Source organism: Zonotrichia leucophrys, chromosome 3 (genome assembly GCF_028769735.1).
Source record: "Zonotrichia leucophrys gambelii isolate GWCS_2022_RI chromosome 3, RI_Zleu_2.0, whole genome shotgun sequence".
NCBI classification, from domain to species: Eukaryota; Metazoa; Chordata; class Aves; order Passeriformes; family Passerellidae; genus Zonotrichia; species Zonotrichia leucophrys.
This window is the reverse complement of record NC_088172.1, coordinates 18,193,644-18,207,941: the sequence shown is the minus strand read 5'-3', so window position 1 is coordinate 18,207,941 and position 14,298 is coordinate 18,193,644. Positions and strand designations below refer to the sequence as shown.

General features: G+C 37.8%; 1 protein-coding gene across 18 annotated transcripts in view; it reads right to left on the bottom strand.

Annotated features, from left to right (window-relative positions):
* The window catches only part of DST (dystonin), a 289,028-nt gene that overhangs the window by 108,355 nt on the left and 166,375 nt on the right, over positions 1-14,298 (bottom strand). For 17 of the 18 annotated variants that reach the window (XM_064707534.1, XM_064707535.1, XM_064707548.1 and 14 more), the window contains 3 exons: positions 6,454-6,588; positions 3,897-3,985; positions 3,160-3,292 (listed from right to left, as the gene is read on the bottom strand). In XM_064707534.1, coding sequence (XP_064563604.1) covers positions 3,160-3,292; positions 3,897-3,985; positions 6,454-6,588 — 357 coding nt within the window. Of the gene's footprint in view, positions 1-3,159; positions 3,293-3,896; positions 3,986-6,453; positions 6,589-7,976; positions 9,894-10,451; positions 13,212-14,298 lie in introns of those variants that run through there. The other variant, XM_064707546.1, reaches the window with a different exon arrangement.

The following is a 14,298-nucleotide window of genomic DNA, read 5'->3' as shown; positions in this document are numbered from 1 at the left end:
TTTCTCTGAAAATTATCTTTCTTGCTGTTATCCAGTACCATTTTGCTACTGTCAGCTTGAAATGTGGGAGGCCCATAGTCCGTGCACTTTTCCAGTTCCCTCCATGTTTCCTTATCTGACAAATCATTCATGCTCAAGGAATTTTGTAATGTTTTATCATTCATGTTTTCATTATCCAGAATGTCTCCCACACAAATCTCTTCTTTTGCTGTTTGTGATAAAAATCTTGTATTTGAGTCATCTGGAAGATATCCTTCAATGTTTCCTGAATTTGTCTGCTGATTATTATGCTTACAGAGTTCTGTCCACTCAGAAACCTCCAAAAAACCTCTGAGATCATTTCTCATCATGGAATTTTGAGTGCTGCTTACTACATTTCTGAGTTCTGCAGGGGTAGTTAACTGCATCTCCTGTGTATATTCTGATTGCCCAGTACCAAGAATATTGCAAATATCTGGCCTGCACATGTGGGGATATTCCTGTGAAGATATGTAATTCCCAGAATCATCACATTGATTACATTTCCTGTTACTACCAGAGTTCTCAGCACCTGAGAGATCACCCTGAACACTGTTTGCTGACTTTAGGTGAATTCCTTTTGAACTTACATATTTGTTACTAAACTCTATTTCTGATACACCAGCATTGTACCCAGCACTATCGCCTTCCAGCAACATATTGATGATTTCTTCCAGTTGTCCATCATATAACAAAAGTCTCTGTCCAGTGTTTGCATCCATATAACTATTTACCATCAGGTAAGACATGAATAGTTTCTTAGCTTCATCTACATTATGACATACAGGGTCTTCTGTGCCAGAAACTTCATGTTCTCCCTCAGAGCCATGAAATACAGATGGCAGAAATTCATAAGTCGATAACCACTTTGCAGCATTTTTACAAAGGGACTTTAATTCTTCTGCATTGGGCATTTTATCTGGTAAAGTCACATTGGTCAAAACAGATACAGTATTACTGTCTATAATCCCTGATTCTGCAGCCTTGTCAAGACTGATTATTTCACAAGTTTCTGGAATGTAAAGTGCAGCTATTTTCTTTCTATCATTCAGTATTTTGAATGCCAGTTCATTTGTAACCATATCTTGGTGCAAAGAAGTTGATACGGGGAATATTTCACCAGTTTGAGGCCAAATTAGTCCCACAAAGCCTCTCTGAGCTTCTAATACCAGCAGAGCACTGGTAGCTGATATTAAGTTGCATTGCACAGCTTCATCAACAGTCAAGCGTTGTCCTGAATTTTGACAAAGGATTCCACCAGTCTGAACCTGGCGTGTGAGGATCCCACAAGCCGTGTCCTGATCTATCATCCCTTGTCTCATGGCCTCTTCCACAGTCATTCGTTTCCCTGAGTCGGGGTCAATGATACCTCCAGACATTAACTGAGCACCCAGCAGCCTGAACATTGTTTCCCTGTCAATGAGCCCTTCATGGGCTGCCCTCAAAATAGTTACCTTCCTTCCACATTTCAGCACAATTCTCCCTTTTTCTTGTGGTTTCACAGGCAGGAGTCTTAACCCTGTTGCATCATGTACTATGCTTCTATGAACCATCTGTTCAAGGGAAATTTTCTCAGCACAGTTGGGATCTATGAGATCTTTACATGTATCTTGTCTTTCTAGAAGTTTGGAATATAATGTTGGAGAAATGAGATTTCTCTGGAAAGCACTCTGCAAAGACAGCTTTTCTCCAGTAGATGGCAAAATCAAATAGCCACTTGAAAGCTGATTCTCAAGAATTTTAACAGCCAGATGTTCTGAAATCAGACCTTGTTCTAAAGCTGAAACAACTGGAATATTTGCTAATGATGATTCTGACATAAGCTTCTTTGCATTACTTAATTCTTGCAGCTGCAACAGAATCTGCTCATCAATTAAGGCATGGGCTTTAGCTTCTTCCAAACCATAACACACTCCTAATTCTGGAGAAATTATTCCACAAAGAATCAGCTGATTCTCAAGCAATCTAATTCCAGTGTCATAGTCAAGAAAACCTCTTAAAATAGACTGAAAGACTGAAAGGACTTCTCCAGTTGTTTGGTCAATGACACCAGCAATGACTTTATTCACCTAAAAGGGAATATAAAAGAAAAGTTATCATCCTTTTTGGATCGTATGTTTAAAATATTATTTTGGTTTTGAATGCATGATAAGCATAAAAACATGTACTTACCAGGCCTGGAGGAATGTTGTGAATGTTAGCAGCTCAAATGCACAAGTGATCTATGTCAGTCATTCAACAGCACACGATGTGATAAAAGATTTAAAACCAACATGCATCTGTGAATTGAAAACCTATGCTTTGCATACATAAATAGGGTTAGTGAAAGACAATAGTAGAAATGATTGCAGAGAGGGCAAATAGAACATATACCTGAAAGGCACATTTTCATGCTATAAATGTCTGTGAAAGGTTAGAATATTTGGAAACAGTATGTGATTCAACACAACCATGCTATTCATGTTTACAGCATACAGCATTTCTGTATATACACTCAACAATATGGAATCAGATACTCCAGCACCAAATATTGCATTTAGTTCACATGGAAAGCATGAAGTCAGTTTGGCAACATTACCTGAACTCATTACACAGACTCTGCCTCTGCATGTATATGAGAATACTCTTAAATAGTCCATATTTAAGACTAATACTCATTAACAAATATATTCATAGTGTCTCAGAGAAAATTGTATTATGTCCTCCCATTTTCATACCCAGAAAAAATTTAGGAAAACCCGAAAGTAGATCACTTCTAGGATATTTCTGAGTGATATATGGGAGAGATGAACATGTTATTTTACAGTGTCATTTTTTGCAGCAGAAATGCACACTTATCTAGCAGTCAAAGAATGGCTTTTAAGAGAAGAGTTAAGAGATGAATGATTTGCTTATCTTTCTTCATGCAAGGCACACATTATTAAGACTCTTCAGAAGAAGTTTGATGAATAGAATGCTCATGTGCACAGGTAAGGTCACATACAGTATTTCATAGCAAATACACAAAACCTTCAGTCAATTAAATATCTAGTCCTTCCACACATTGTTAATTGCAGCTTCTTCTTTTGCTGATCATGTGTCGTTTGAAAACCATGCAAGAAATCTCAAGAGGAACTGAAATCTAAGTTTGAATCTTGTTACCTTTTCTTCCATCTTTTCATCACCCAGATGTGCTTCCTGCAGCTGCTTCAAAGCTTCATTGGATAACAAACTGTAGCTTTCCTGGAGGGATCTAACTTGCTTTTCCATTTCATGTCTCTCTTCATCTGTCATTCTATCATGGAAAAAAAAATGGAAGGAGGAGATCTCTGGGTAATTTGTAACTTGTTGGGAGTGATCTGCCTACCTTTACTTAAAAATGGGGAACAGAAATTAGTACAAGTAGTCTGGAAAAAATACAGCCTAATTACAAAGATGCTCAAGAAAGCTACAATCTCATTGCAGTTATTCAGGAAAAGAAGCATTTAACTTTTACATGGGGCTTTGTCTACTGGTTACCAGTGAAGACAGGTAACATAACCATCAAGGAGTCTTGAGATATCTCAGCAATTTAGTAACTTAAATCTGTTTTCAGACACAAATGAAAAAATCTTGTGCTAGATAGTTTAAGTACTCATTTACTACAAATTTGTTAATTATTTTGACTTCAAATGAAATTTTAAATATCTAATATTTTTAAGATGACCAGAGGTATACAAACAAAGTCAAATTCTTGAAATCAACAAAATTGCATCAAGCTTTATCAAATGAGAAGATAAAAAACTCCCAAACCGTACATGGCATGCAATTAGATCTATAAGGATATGATTTCTTTTTAAGCAAACAGTATGTATTTATTCAATAATTTTACATTATTTGAAAAATAAAAAATGGCATACTTGTCACTGTGCTTAGCTAAAAATGACTGAGTTGTCTGCAGAGCTTCAGCTATTTGTTCTTTCTTGGTTGACATTTCATGAAGGGAAATCTGAAAAATAAATAACCTGTGTTCAAAACTCAATAATGTATATAAATAAACAAAACAAACAAACGAACCCTTATTTGTATCTGGGATTAATCTCAATAATGAAAGAGCTTGATTTTTAAAAAAATACTGGCAATCAGTAGAGCAATATTATTTGTCGGAATTGCATCATTTACATATGAGGCAGTCATTGTGATATGTCTTTTGATTAAGCAAGTTCTTTTTAGAAAACTAGTGGGCAAAACAAATAGAATATTTCAAAATGTTATTTGATAGAAAATTAACCAATCATTTAAAATCACTTATTGTAATTGGCACACTTTATAGTAGCTTTATAGAGGTTGCGTACGATAGTCATGTTCAAGAATTTGCTCACCAAAATAAGAGATAACAAATTTTTGAAAAAACATATCAGAAGACCACAAGCCTTCATGAAATTCAAAAACAGAGACAAATGCAATATGAGACCCCTGGGAAAAAATGAATTATCAATTAATATTCTCCACACTATCAGTTCTGTGCCCTCCCCAATAAAGGACTTGTTCTGGTAGAGGAACTTGTGGGAATTTAATCTCCTATCTTTCCTGAGAATCTCCCTGCAGTCTCTTCAAAGAAAAGCACTCATAAAGGTAAATTATGAAAAGGGAGTTCTGCAAGCTGGAGATGTCTTTCAACATAGGTGCTAGGTCTCGAGCAAAGTGCTTGAGCCCTTCATTCACCTTGGTCTGGACACAACCAATCTCTCCTTGTCTGCATTTACCAAAGGGCCGAAAAATTCTCCCTTTGCAATCACCACCAGCAAGCCACAATCTCATCACCTGTACTGCTTGCACAGGAACCAAGAGAACCACTGGATGCACTATGCAAGAAGATGAAGTGAGAAGATGAAACAGCAGATGGGGCCACAAAATCCATTTTACTCAGGGAACCAGTGTCACTGTGGCTGCTGTCCTGCACCCTGTCACTACTGGTAGCAGCTTTACTTCCCAGTGAAGAAGAAAAGCTGCTGCCAGTAGCAGTCTTCTTTGGCTACACTCCACAGCAACCCCAGTTCTCTAAGTGAAATGTATTTCAGCTGACATTAGCTATGAAATCACCAGTTTCTTTGTGTTTCTACACAATTTATCAAGGTATCATTGCTATTCAGTGGAGAGACAAACCCAGGCACCTCTGAAAGGTGCAGCCAACTCGCCAGGCCATTTCACAAGGGAAGCAAAGACCCTCAGCAAACACCCATCTCCCAGGGGAAGCCAAGACAGCCAACTCACAGGTTACTCACTGGAGGCTCAGGCTGGACAGAGGAGATGGCAATGGCAACCACAGTTGCTGGGGTAAGCTAAGATGTCCTTACTAAGGAGTTGAAAGCTGGCCCAGTACTGATAAAGGTTTGCAGTGTAGTCATTAACAAGGGCAGCATTGAATGCTTTTGCAAATTATGATTTTAACTACTAGCAATTTACCAATTAATATGTTCAAATCAGTGCAAGCTCACTTCCTCCTGTAGATATAAGGACAAACTCAGAGCTAGCACTGGTCCTCTCTGATCAAGCTACATGCTGGAACAGTGCTCATCAGGACTGCCAACCTTCCCAACAGCAAGCTGGATTTATGCACATGCTGGTCCAGTGGCTCTGGCACCAGAAAGCATCACCAAAATAAAACCATAGGAACAGGATGCCAAGAGGGCTAAAATCATGTTTGCATGATGACACATCCAGCAGTGTACTGAGGGATGTGGACAAGACACTGCTCTGTCCCTCTGCTGCTCAGTGTGCCGGTAAGCCTTCACCTACTGAAACTTCTTAGGTGTAACTAAGCTATTTCAAGGGGCAACCCCAGCAGAGAAGGTCCTAGAAATGACATGAAACTTCACAGATGGAAATTTATGGTCTGAGTTACAACTGCACCCAATGACAATGTCGTGTTAAATACAAAGGCATCAAGTTGGGCCACTCCAACAGCATCTGGACTAGTGTGATAACAGTGAGGCCTCAGTTAACATCTGCTGTGCTTCCTAGGACAGCAGTTTTGACTGTCTCTTAAGAAGACCCCTCAGATTAACTTTTCAAACACAAATAGAAACTTGGCCCTCAGGCCCCTCCTACCAACTTTCTCCTTCCTGGTGCCCAAAATGCCATCCTGACAGGATGCACTCTCCTTCTACAAAGGCTGACATACGGTGTGCAGGGTCCAGTTTCTCTAAACTGATATTTTGCAGTGTCAGAATGTGTCATACACAAGGTCCGGAAAAAGCAGTGGGAGTTTCTTCCTGAGTAACATGCTTGTGTCCCTAAACATTGATGTTTATTTACCCAACTCTCTACTCACAACCAAATGTGAAATCACGTCCTGAGTGAAATGTGGATGGTGATTTGTAGGGGGAAAAATGTATTTATGGATTTTTTTGGCCTTTTAATCCATGCAAAAACCCAAAAAGAGGAAGTGGTGCTTTATTCAAAAGATATGTGTACCTGCTGCTTAGGTAAATCTGTCTTTTCAGCCTTTTCTCCTTCTTCTTTGCTGAGTGTCTTGCTGAGGTTTGACACCCATTTCAGTAAATCCCCAGCTTTCTCAACATGTTCCTTCTTTTCCTCTTCCATTGATTTCTGATGAGTGCCATGAATTGTAAAGAAACATGTAAATGTAAATTGTTGAAATATGTTACATTAATGGCTGTAGAAACACAATTCTATCACAATGCCATTATTATCACCACATAAACATAAAATTATTTCTTTTTTATTTACCACCACATGCATTACTATGACACTTTGATGTAGGAACAAAAATGGCACATAATTATAAACAGTAATAAAAGAATACCTCAAGTGATTTTTAATTATGATAAATGTGCTTATTCATACACACATGCAATCATTATAAAATGATTGATAGCAAGAAAAAGCATAGCTTCCCAGCCATTACTCAGCAGATAAAATCTCAAAAGCATTTGCATAAAAAATATCTTTGAATTGCTGCCTTTGCATTACCCTCAGGTAAGGATATGTACAACCAGTATAGCATAACAATATTTTGCACATTATGCACATGAATTACCAAATTACAATTAGGAAGAATACATTGCTTTTATGTCTACAGAAACAATAAAACATAAAAGTAAAATACTGAGACATTTAATCTTTTTCTGCACAGGAAAACATTCTCCCTTTCATACAAGTACAATCTGTTAGGTAGACACTTATCAATACTGAGAAAACACAGTCAAGCCCTTCCATGTACCATAAGTACAAATTAAAACATTTCATTTCAATGAATTTTTAAAAAAATTGATATGTAATTGTAATTCATTTACCTATTAGAGCAGAAGACAATTCTAAGAAAAAAAATAACATGAAATTAGAGAAAAACTCAGGACAGGAAACAACTTTCTGGTGTAAGCAGCCCCTTAAAATTAATGAAATACTAGTGTGAGAAAAAGTACTGATGCATGTGTGCTTACTACACTGCAGGTTTAATTCTTGTATATCTTATTGCCACTCTTGTAAAACAAATGGTATCTGCAGACTCGTAATTTTAATTTAAGTAACAAGTCACATGAAATACTGCACTGTGTTCACTCACAAAATGGTCAATCCCTCTCAACCTTATTGTAAGAATATGAGTATTGTCTCACCTAAATCTACCCACTTTGAACTAATACTAACTTCATCAACTTCAGTATAATTTCTCATTTACACTACCTGCATGCAAAGTAATGACAGGAAAGGCCTTCAGGTAAAGACTGAACACATAGATTGCATTTTGAAATTATGAATCTGCCTATCTATAAATTTCAGTTTTGCAATAAGTAATATCTAATTCCAGTTTCAGTGGTTTATGCTAATTAGTTGTTCATAGCAATTAGTTTTACAGCAACTAATTATTGCTAGAAAACACCACTTATGATTTTCCATAAAGGCCATCACAGATATTTTCCTTAACTTTAACAGGTTTTAAAGCAGAGCCCAAAAGAAGTATTAATATCTTTTGTCCACTATGAATTATAGTAAAGACTGGAAATTCCTGTTTTCATGGGCTGAGCTGCTTCTAACAACCGCAGCCCAGTGTGGCAATCAAAAACAGCTCTATCTAAAGCTTCTTTGTAGGTTATCTTCTTCTTAGTTTTGGGGCATGTTAAAACTTTACCGTGCGTTTTTTCATCCTTCATCTTTGTAGCTGTGATAGCATCAATGATACCGTTCTTAATTGCATCTTCCATTGTGAGTCTGGAATGAGACTTTGGATCTATCAAGCCACCAGTCAAGTACTGATACTCCAGGCAGCGCATGCCCATGTCTTTGTCTATGGCACTTAAATGCACAGCCTCAACAGCTGACATAACAGTGTTCCTTACAGGATGAATGATCCCAGTAAAGATCAGCTCACACTGCTGGATTTGCTTGGCACAGCCATCATCAATTAACTCCCTTTGCAAAGCCTCTGAAACACTGTACTTTTTCCCTGTGAATGGATCAATTACACCACCTGTACTAACCTGAGCTTCAAGACATCGGAGGGCAGTAACTCTGTCCACCAAATTTTTGCGTGAGGCTTTCAAGACTGGAATTCTTTCATTGGTTTCAGAAAGCCAGAACCCTGCAATAGGACTGTTTAAATCTTTATTGGGCTGTGAACTGCTAACTAAGATATCACCAAACTCATTAACTGTGATGAGGCCCTCCTTATATTTGCTGACTAATGCTCTGTCAATTCTGCCCTGATTTAAGGTCTCCTCAATATTAAACTGTACACCCGTTTTAAGATCTGTAAGCAAAAGAAAAGAATTTCCATCAGAGTCAAAACACGTAGACTCCTTCCAATCAAATTCCTGTTTCGAAAGCTCAAGATATGTAGCTTTATCAATATAATTTTTTTGATAAGCCTCATATGAAGTCATTTCACTTCCTGTGTCAACATTTATTACAGAAGTTTTATGACTTTTCTCTGCTGATGGGCTACTTATTTTCCTTTCACCAACTGGAAGCAGAAAGCATTTACTGCTTACACTGAACAAACACATTTTCAGCAAATCACAGTAGTACATAGCTTTCCTGTTATTTGGATTGTGAAAACATTTTGCATTACTTGAAGGCTCATGCAAAAATTTTAAAATTGTGTTATTAAGCAAGCCCAGCTGCACAGCAGCTTCTGGAGGTACACGAACACTTCTTACAGGATCAATAACCCCCCCACATGCAATTTGAGCCTCAAGGATATTTTTACCTTTTTGTCTTTCTAAAAGTTGAGCTTCCACAGCCTGAAATACAGACAGCACTTTGCCAGAACAGCAATAACCTAGAACAGCTTTCTCTGCCTCAAGCAGTCTACTCTTGAATTCACTATCTGCAAGCCCTCTAACAACTGAATCATCAACAGAGAATTTCTGACCTGTTGTGGGATCAATAATGAAACCAGTAGCTGCTTGGGCCTCTAAAAATGCTAAGGCCAGTGCTTTTCCCATTATTTTTCTCTTTGCTGCCAAAGCAAAAGAGAGTATCTCTTTGCTGGATTCAAGGTACAGCCCAGCTATAGCTGTAGGTTTAGTTAAAAATTTTTCAAGACTTTTCTGAACCTCACCAACAGTTTTCTGCCCTGCAATGAGCTGCTCAACAGTGAGCCTGTCTAAAAGTTTAACTTCAGTCAACTGCCTGGCAGTTACATCATGTCGGAGACCTTGAAATTTAATAGCATCATATTCCTCTGTAAAACATTCCAGCTGAGTAGCATCATCAGCAGTCCTCAAAACCTCTTCTCCTAAGAAAGAGCTCATCTTTGCAAAGTCTTCTTTCCTAAACCCTTCTGAAGTTTTGTATCCCTGAAACATTCTCTCTTCATTACCAAAAGTCTTGTCATTTTCTTGGTTTAATGTTGTGACTTCAACATGCATGTCATAGTGCTTGTTCTTCACTATCTGTAAATAGGAAGTTTTTGACACAGTGAGAAATACAACTGCAGACTATGCTGTACACATAATTCACTCCTAAATCCACCACCAGAGAAACCAAAGGAAGAACTTGAATGCAAGTCAGAAAGGAGAACCACTACTAGGATTGGCAAGCAGAGATATATAAATAGCTTGAGTTTTAAAGTGCATTTTCCATTTCAAATGTTTATTCAATAATATGACTAGACTAAACACCAGTAACTGTTGTTTGTAACTATATGAGCTTACTGCTGTTAATCAAAACTTACTTTGACCAATAAAGATACAACAGTGTACGTGAATTCCTATTTTCAATACAGATTTTTAAAATAATCTTTCTTAGACATTAACAAACCTGGTAGTAAGATCTAATATAAAGCTTTTTGTGTTAAGTAGGACAGAAGGGGTTCCCTTCACCAAGACATGAACATAAGAAATACTAAACAGCATAGTAATAGTAATAAAGCATAACCAAAACCAGCCAACCAAATGGACTAATCAAAGGCACCATTAGGAAGGCAAACTCTCACAAAATGTGGTGTGTACCTCCAAGGGATGCAGTTTTACCAATCCTAATTCATGTTTTGAGTCTTCTCCATGTCTAATGGTTTGTCTGGAACTGTGTAGGTTCCTGTTCCTCAGTGTGTCCCTTTCAGATGTTCCAGAGATTTGGCTTGCTTTATCAAAAGTTATCTGGAACTGTGTACTCGTCTGCGAAACAAACTCCGTAAAAGACTGGGAACTTGAATCTTCTAATGATTGGTTTATGCTTGACATCTGAAACTGCACTTCTCTTGGTATTGTGTCATCAGCACTCACATACAATGTATTTTCTTCTATTTGATCAGATTTAAAACCTGATCTTTCCTTTTTCTGCCTTAACAAAGGTGAGGTACGTGGAGGAAGCTGTTCAAATTCTTTAGCTGCAGCCTCACTCAGGTAATTGAAATCATTTCCTCTTCTCTCACAGCTCAATTTAAATCCAGAATCTTGGAGATTATTATTTTGCTGAACTTCATTCTGAAATGAAAGAAATCTATGTTCACTCTCCCTGACCTGCAGATCCATCTTCTGTTTCAAGCTCTCAACCATGCGCTTCTGCACTTCCAATTCTTCCTCGAGTTTCCTGCACTTCTGGTGATAGTCCATCTCAGCCTGCTTCCCTTGCTGTAGTTGTTCGTGACATTTTTTGAGCCTTTCTTGCAGATCTTCCATTTGCCTCTTGTACAACATGATGTTTTCCTCAGCCATATGCTTTTCTTGCTGAAGAGCAACACATTCGAGTTTTATACCAGATATGTCCTTTTCTGTCATGCTATGGGATTCCAGTAATTTTTCAACTTTTTTCCTAAATTCCTCTGCAGAGTGTTTAAACTTAATGGATTCTTCCTGAAATAGAATCATCTTCTTGCGTGCCATCTGTTCATCTAGAGTCTTCTGATGGAGTTCGTCCTGCAATTTTTTTAATTTGCTATTTAGTTCTTGTATATGAGCTTGTTGTAGTGCCATCTTCTGCTCACTCATTCTCTTTTCCACAGTTAGAGCATTCATCTGAGCATTTAAATTTTTAATCTCCCGGTCAATGCTAAGGGTGGATGCATTTTGTTTATCACATTTTTGTTTATAGTCACTAGCTAAGTCTTTTGTTTTTGCAAGATCAACTTCTAGGGTTTTGATTTTACATATGAATTCTTGCTCAATTATTGTTTGTTTGTGCAATTGTTCATTTGTTGTACGCAATTGTTCTTTGAAACCATCTGCTAGGGCTTTCAAAGCATCATTTTTCCTCTGAATATTTTCTTTCTCCAATGCCATCTTCTCTGATTCAGATTGAATTTGCTTCATCAGTAGTTTTGTTTCAGTGTTCCATTTATTAAGGTCTTCTATCTGTTTTTTCAATTTTTCTGACACCTGATTGCTTTTGGTTAATTCATTCTTCAGCATCTGAATTTCATGCTGGTTTTCCTTCTCTACTTTAGTTTTTTGAATCAACTCTTCTTTAATTTTCCTATATTGGTCTTGAAGATTATTTGCTTCACCTTTACATGACTGTGTTCTATGTTCAGCTGCCAGCTTCTCTTTTTGAAGAGAACTGATTTGTGAATTTAAATGTTTGATAGTTATTTCAGTTTTTGTCAGTGATCTGGTTAATTCCTCTATTTCTCTTTTTAGCTGTGTCTTTTCTTGCTGAACAGACTTCAGGTCCTCCTGATAGTTGATCTTAAGTTTTTTAAGTTCCATATTTTCTTGCATGACCTCTTCAGCTTTACCTGTGGTTCTCTGTAGTTGCCTGTCCAGTTCTTTCAGCTGTTGCAAATATCCCTGCTCTACTTGGTCTTTTTCCTCCAACTTAATTTTTAGGCATTTAAGTTCACTGTTGACTTTATCTAGTTTTTCTTTTAATAAACGAGACTTTTCTTCTGTCGATGATTTTTGAAGTTCAATTTCATTCAGCTCATATTTCAAGTCTTTAATAGTTTTATCGGCTTTTTTGTTAGCAAGGGTCAACTCATCTATCTTTTGTTTAAGCTCTTCTACTTTTTTGGCTTCTAGTTTCTTCTGGAAGCTTGTAATTTCAGAATCAATCCTACATTGGCTGCCTTGCCCAGCTGTGAAAGTTGGCAGGGAAGTTTCTCTAGTCACAGAGTATGTGCCTTCAACAATCTTCCTTCTGGATTCAGTTGTTTCTCTTTCTTGCAGTCTTATTTCTGATAGGTTCCCTTTAAAGTCAAGATCTTGTTCCATTTGCTTGATGAGCTTCATAAGTTTCTCTTCCCCATCTGTTTTTTTCTTCAGTTCCTGCATCAAGGTTTTTTTTTGTTTCTCTAAATCATGAAGATTAGTATCTTTTCTTCTTAGAAGGTCTTCAAGGTTTCTTCTGGTAAAGGTGCTTTCTTCTATTTGATTTCGAAAAGCACGGAGGTTTTCTTCCAGTATACTCCTTTGTGTCTCTGCCTGAAAAATGAACTGCCTAACACACTCCAACTCCTGCTCTGCGTCTGCTTTCTCTCTCTCAATGCTTTCTAGATCTATACGACACTGCTTTGCCTCTTGCTCAGCCTTCGTCTTCTGAAAACAGATCTCTTCCATCTCCTTCTGCTGCTTCTTCCGCTCTTTTTCTGCAGCTTCTCTCACTTTAGGGAGCTCCTGTTCCACTTGGCTTTTTTGTTTCTTCATATTCTCCAACATCTCCTCAAGTGTTTTTACCTTCCCCATGAGTTTTTTATTCTCATCAGCTGTGTTATTTTGCTGTGCCATTAGATCTGAATACGCCTGACGTGCGGATGCTTCCTTACTCCTTAAAATCTGTAAAAGAATAAGATAAGTTGGAATGCACTTTTTGTAATACAGCATGTGGAATGTATTAGGCTCTTAGAAAAGCAGAAGGGAAAATACTTACTCATGCATACATGGTATGTCCAGAAAGCAGGATGAGCAGTTCCCACCACCATCACCTTCTCTTGAAGGCTTCAGGAAGTTACCATTAGCTAAATATGAAACCCTTGGCAAAGACATCCACAAAGCGAAGAAATCCTGCAGCCTCTCACTTCAGTCAGATGCCTCTTAGCAGAAAGCAGCACCAAACAGCTCACTTTGACTGTCTCTCCAAACAAATAGGCAGAGCAAACAATGACCTGAATACAGTGTGCAAGAATTCCCAAGGAGAAAGTGGCCTACCATTTCTCAATCAGTTCAGCAGGAGCTGGAAAAAGGATTTAAGCTTGCAAGCACAAATGACACAAGAAAAGTTTGGAAATCCCCTCCAAGAAAAGAAACAGTATCTTAGAGCCAAGATGCAGCAGGTCCATAAATATCCAAATCCCCACACATCTCCTCTCCACAGTGTGCCCCCACTGACCCAGCTGGGGGACCACAGCTGCTCTGCAGCACAGACACACAACTGTAAACAGGGGAATTAGGAAAATCCCAATGAAAACCAGCTGGCTGGTAGTCTCCATATATTGGCAGATCCAGAGCAAGTCCTTTGAGCAAGGAGTGTAATCACCAGTGACAATATGGTTGAAACTATACATACCTTGTCTTCATTAGCGCTGTTGTGGTGCTAAGTTACCAAATGTGAGCTAACATGAAGTAAGAACACACCTATATTCCTATGATCATACAAACAGGGCATGAAGGGTAGCGACAGCAACGTTTTCAAACAAACAAACCATTGGGTTACTTTAAATTTACCAGATTTACTTGATTTTTTGTATGATATCTGAGACCTTTCTTAAAAGGCTAATGCAAAGGCAGCTTCTCCAGTTTCTCTCCATATTTCCCTGTATTATAATTCTGAACAGCCCCCAATACAAACAAAGTATGTAAATTGATTTATCAGATCTTTTATACTCACATAAACACAAAATCTAATGTATTATGCTTGAAAAAT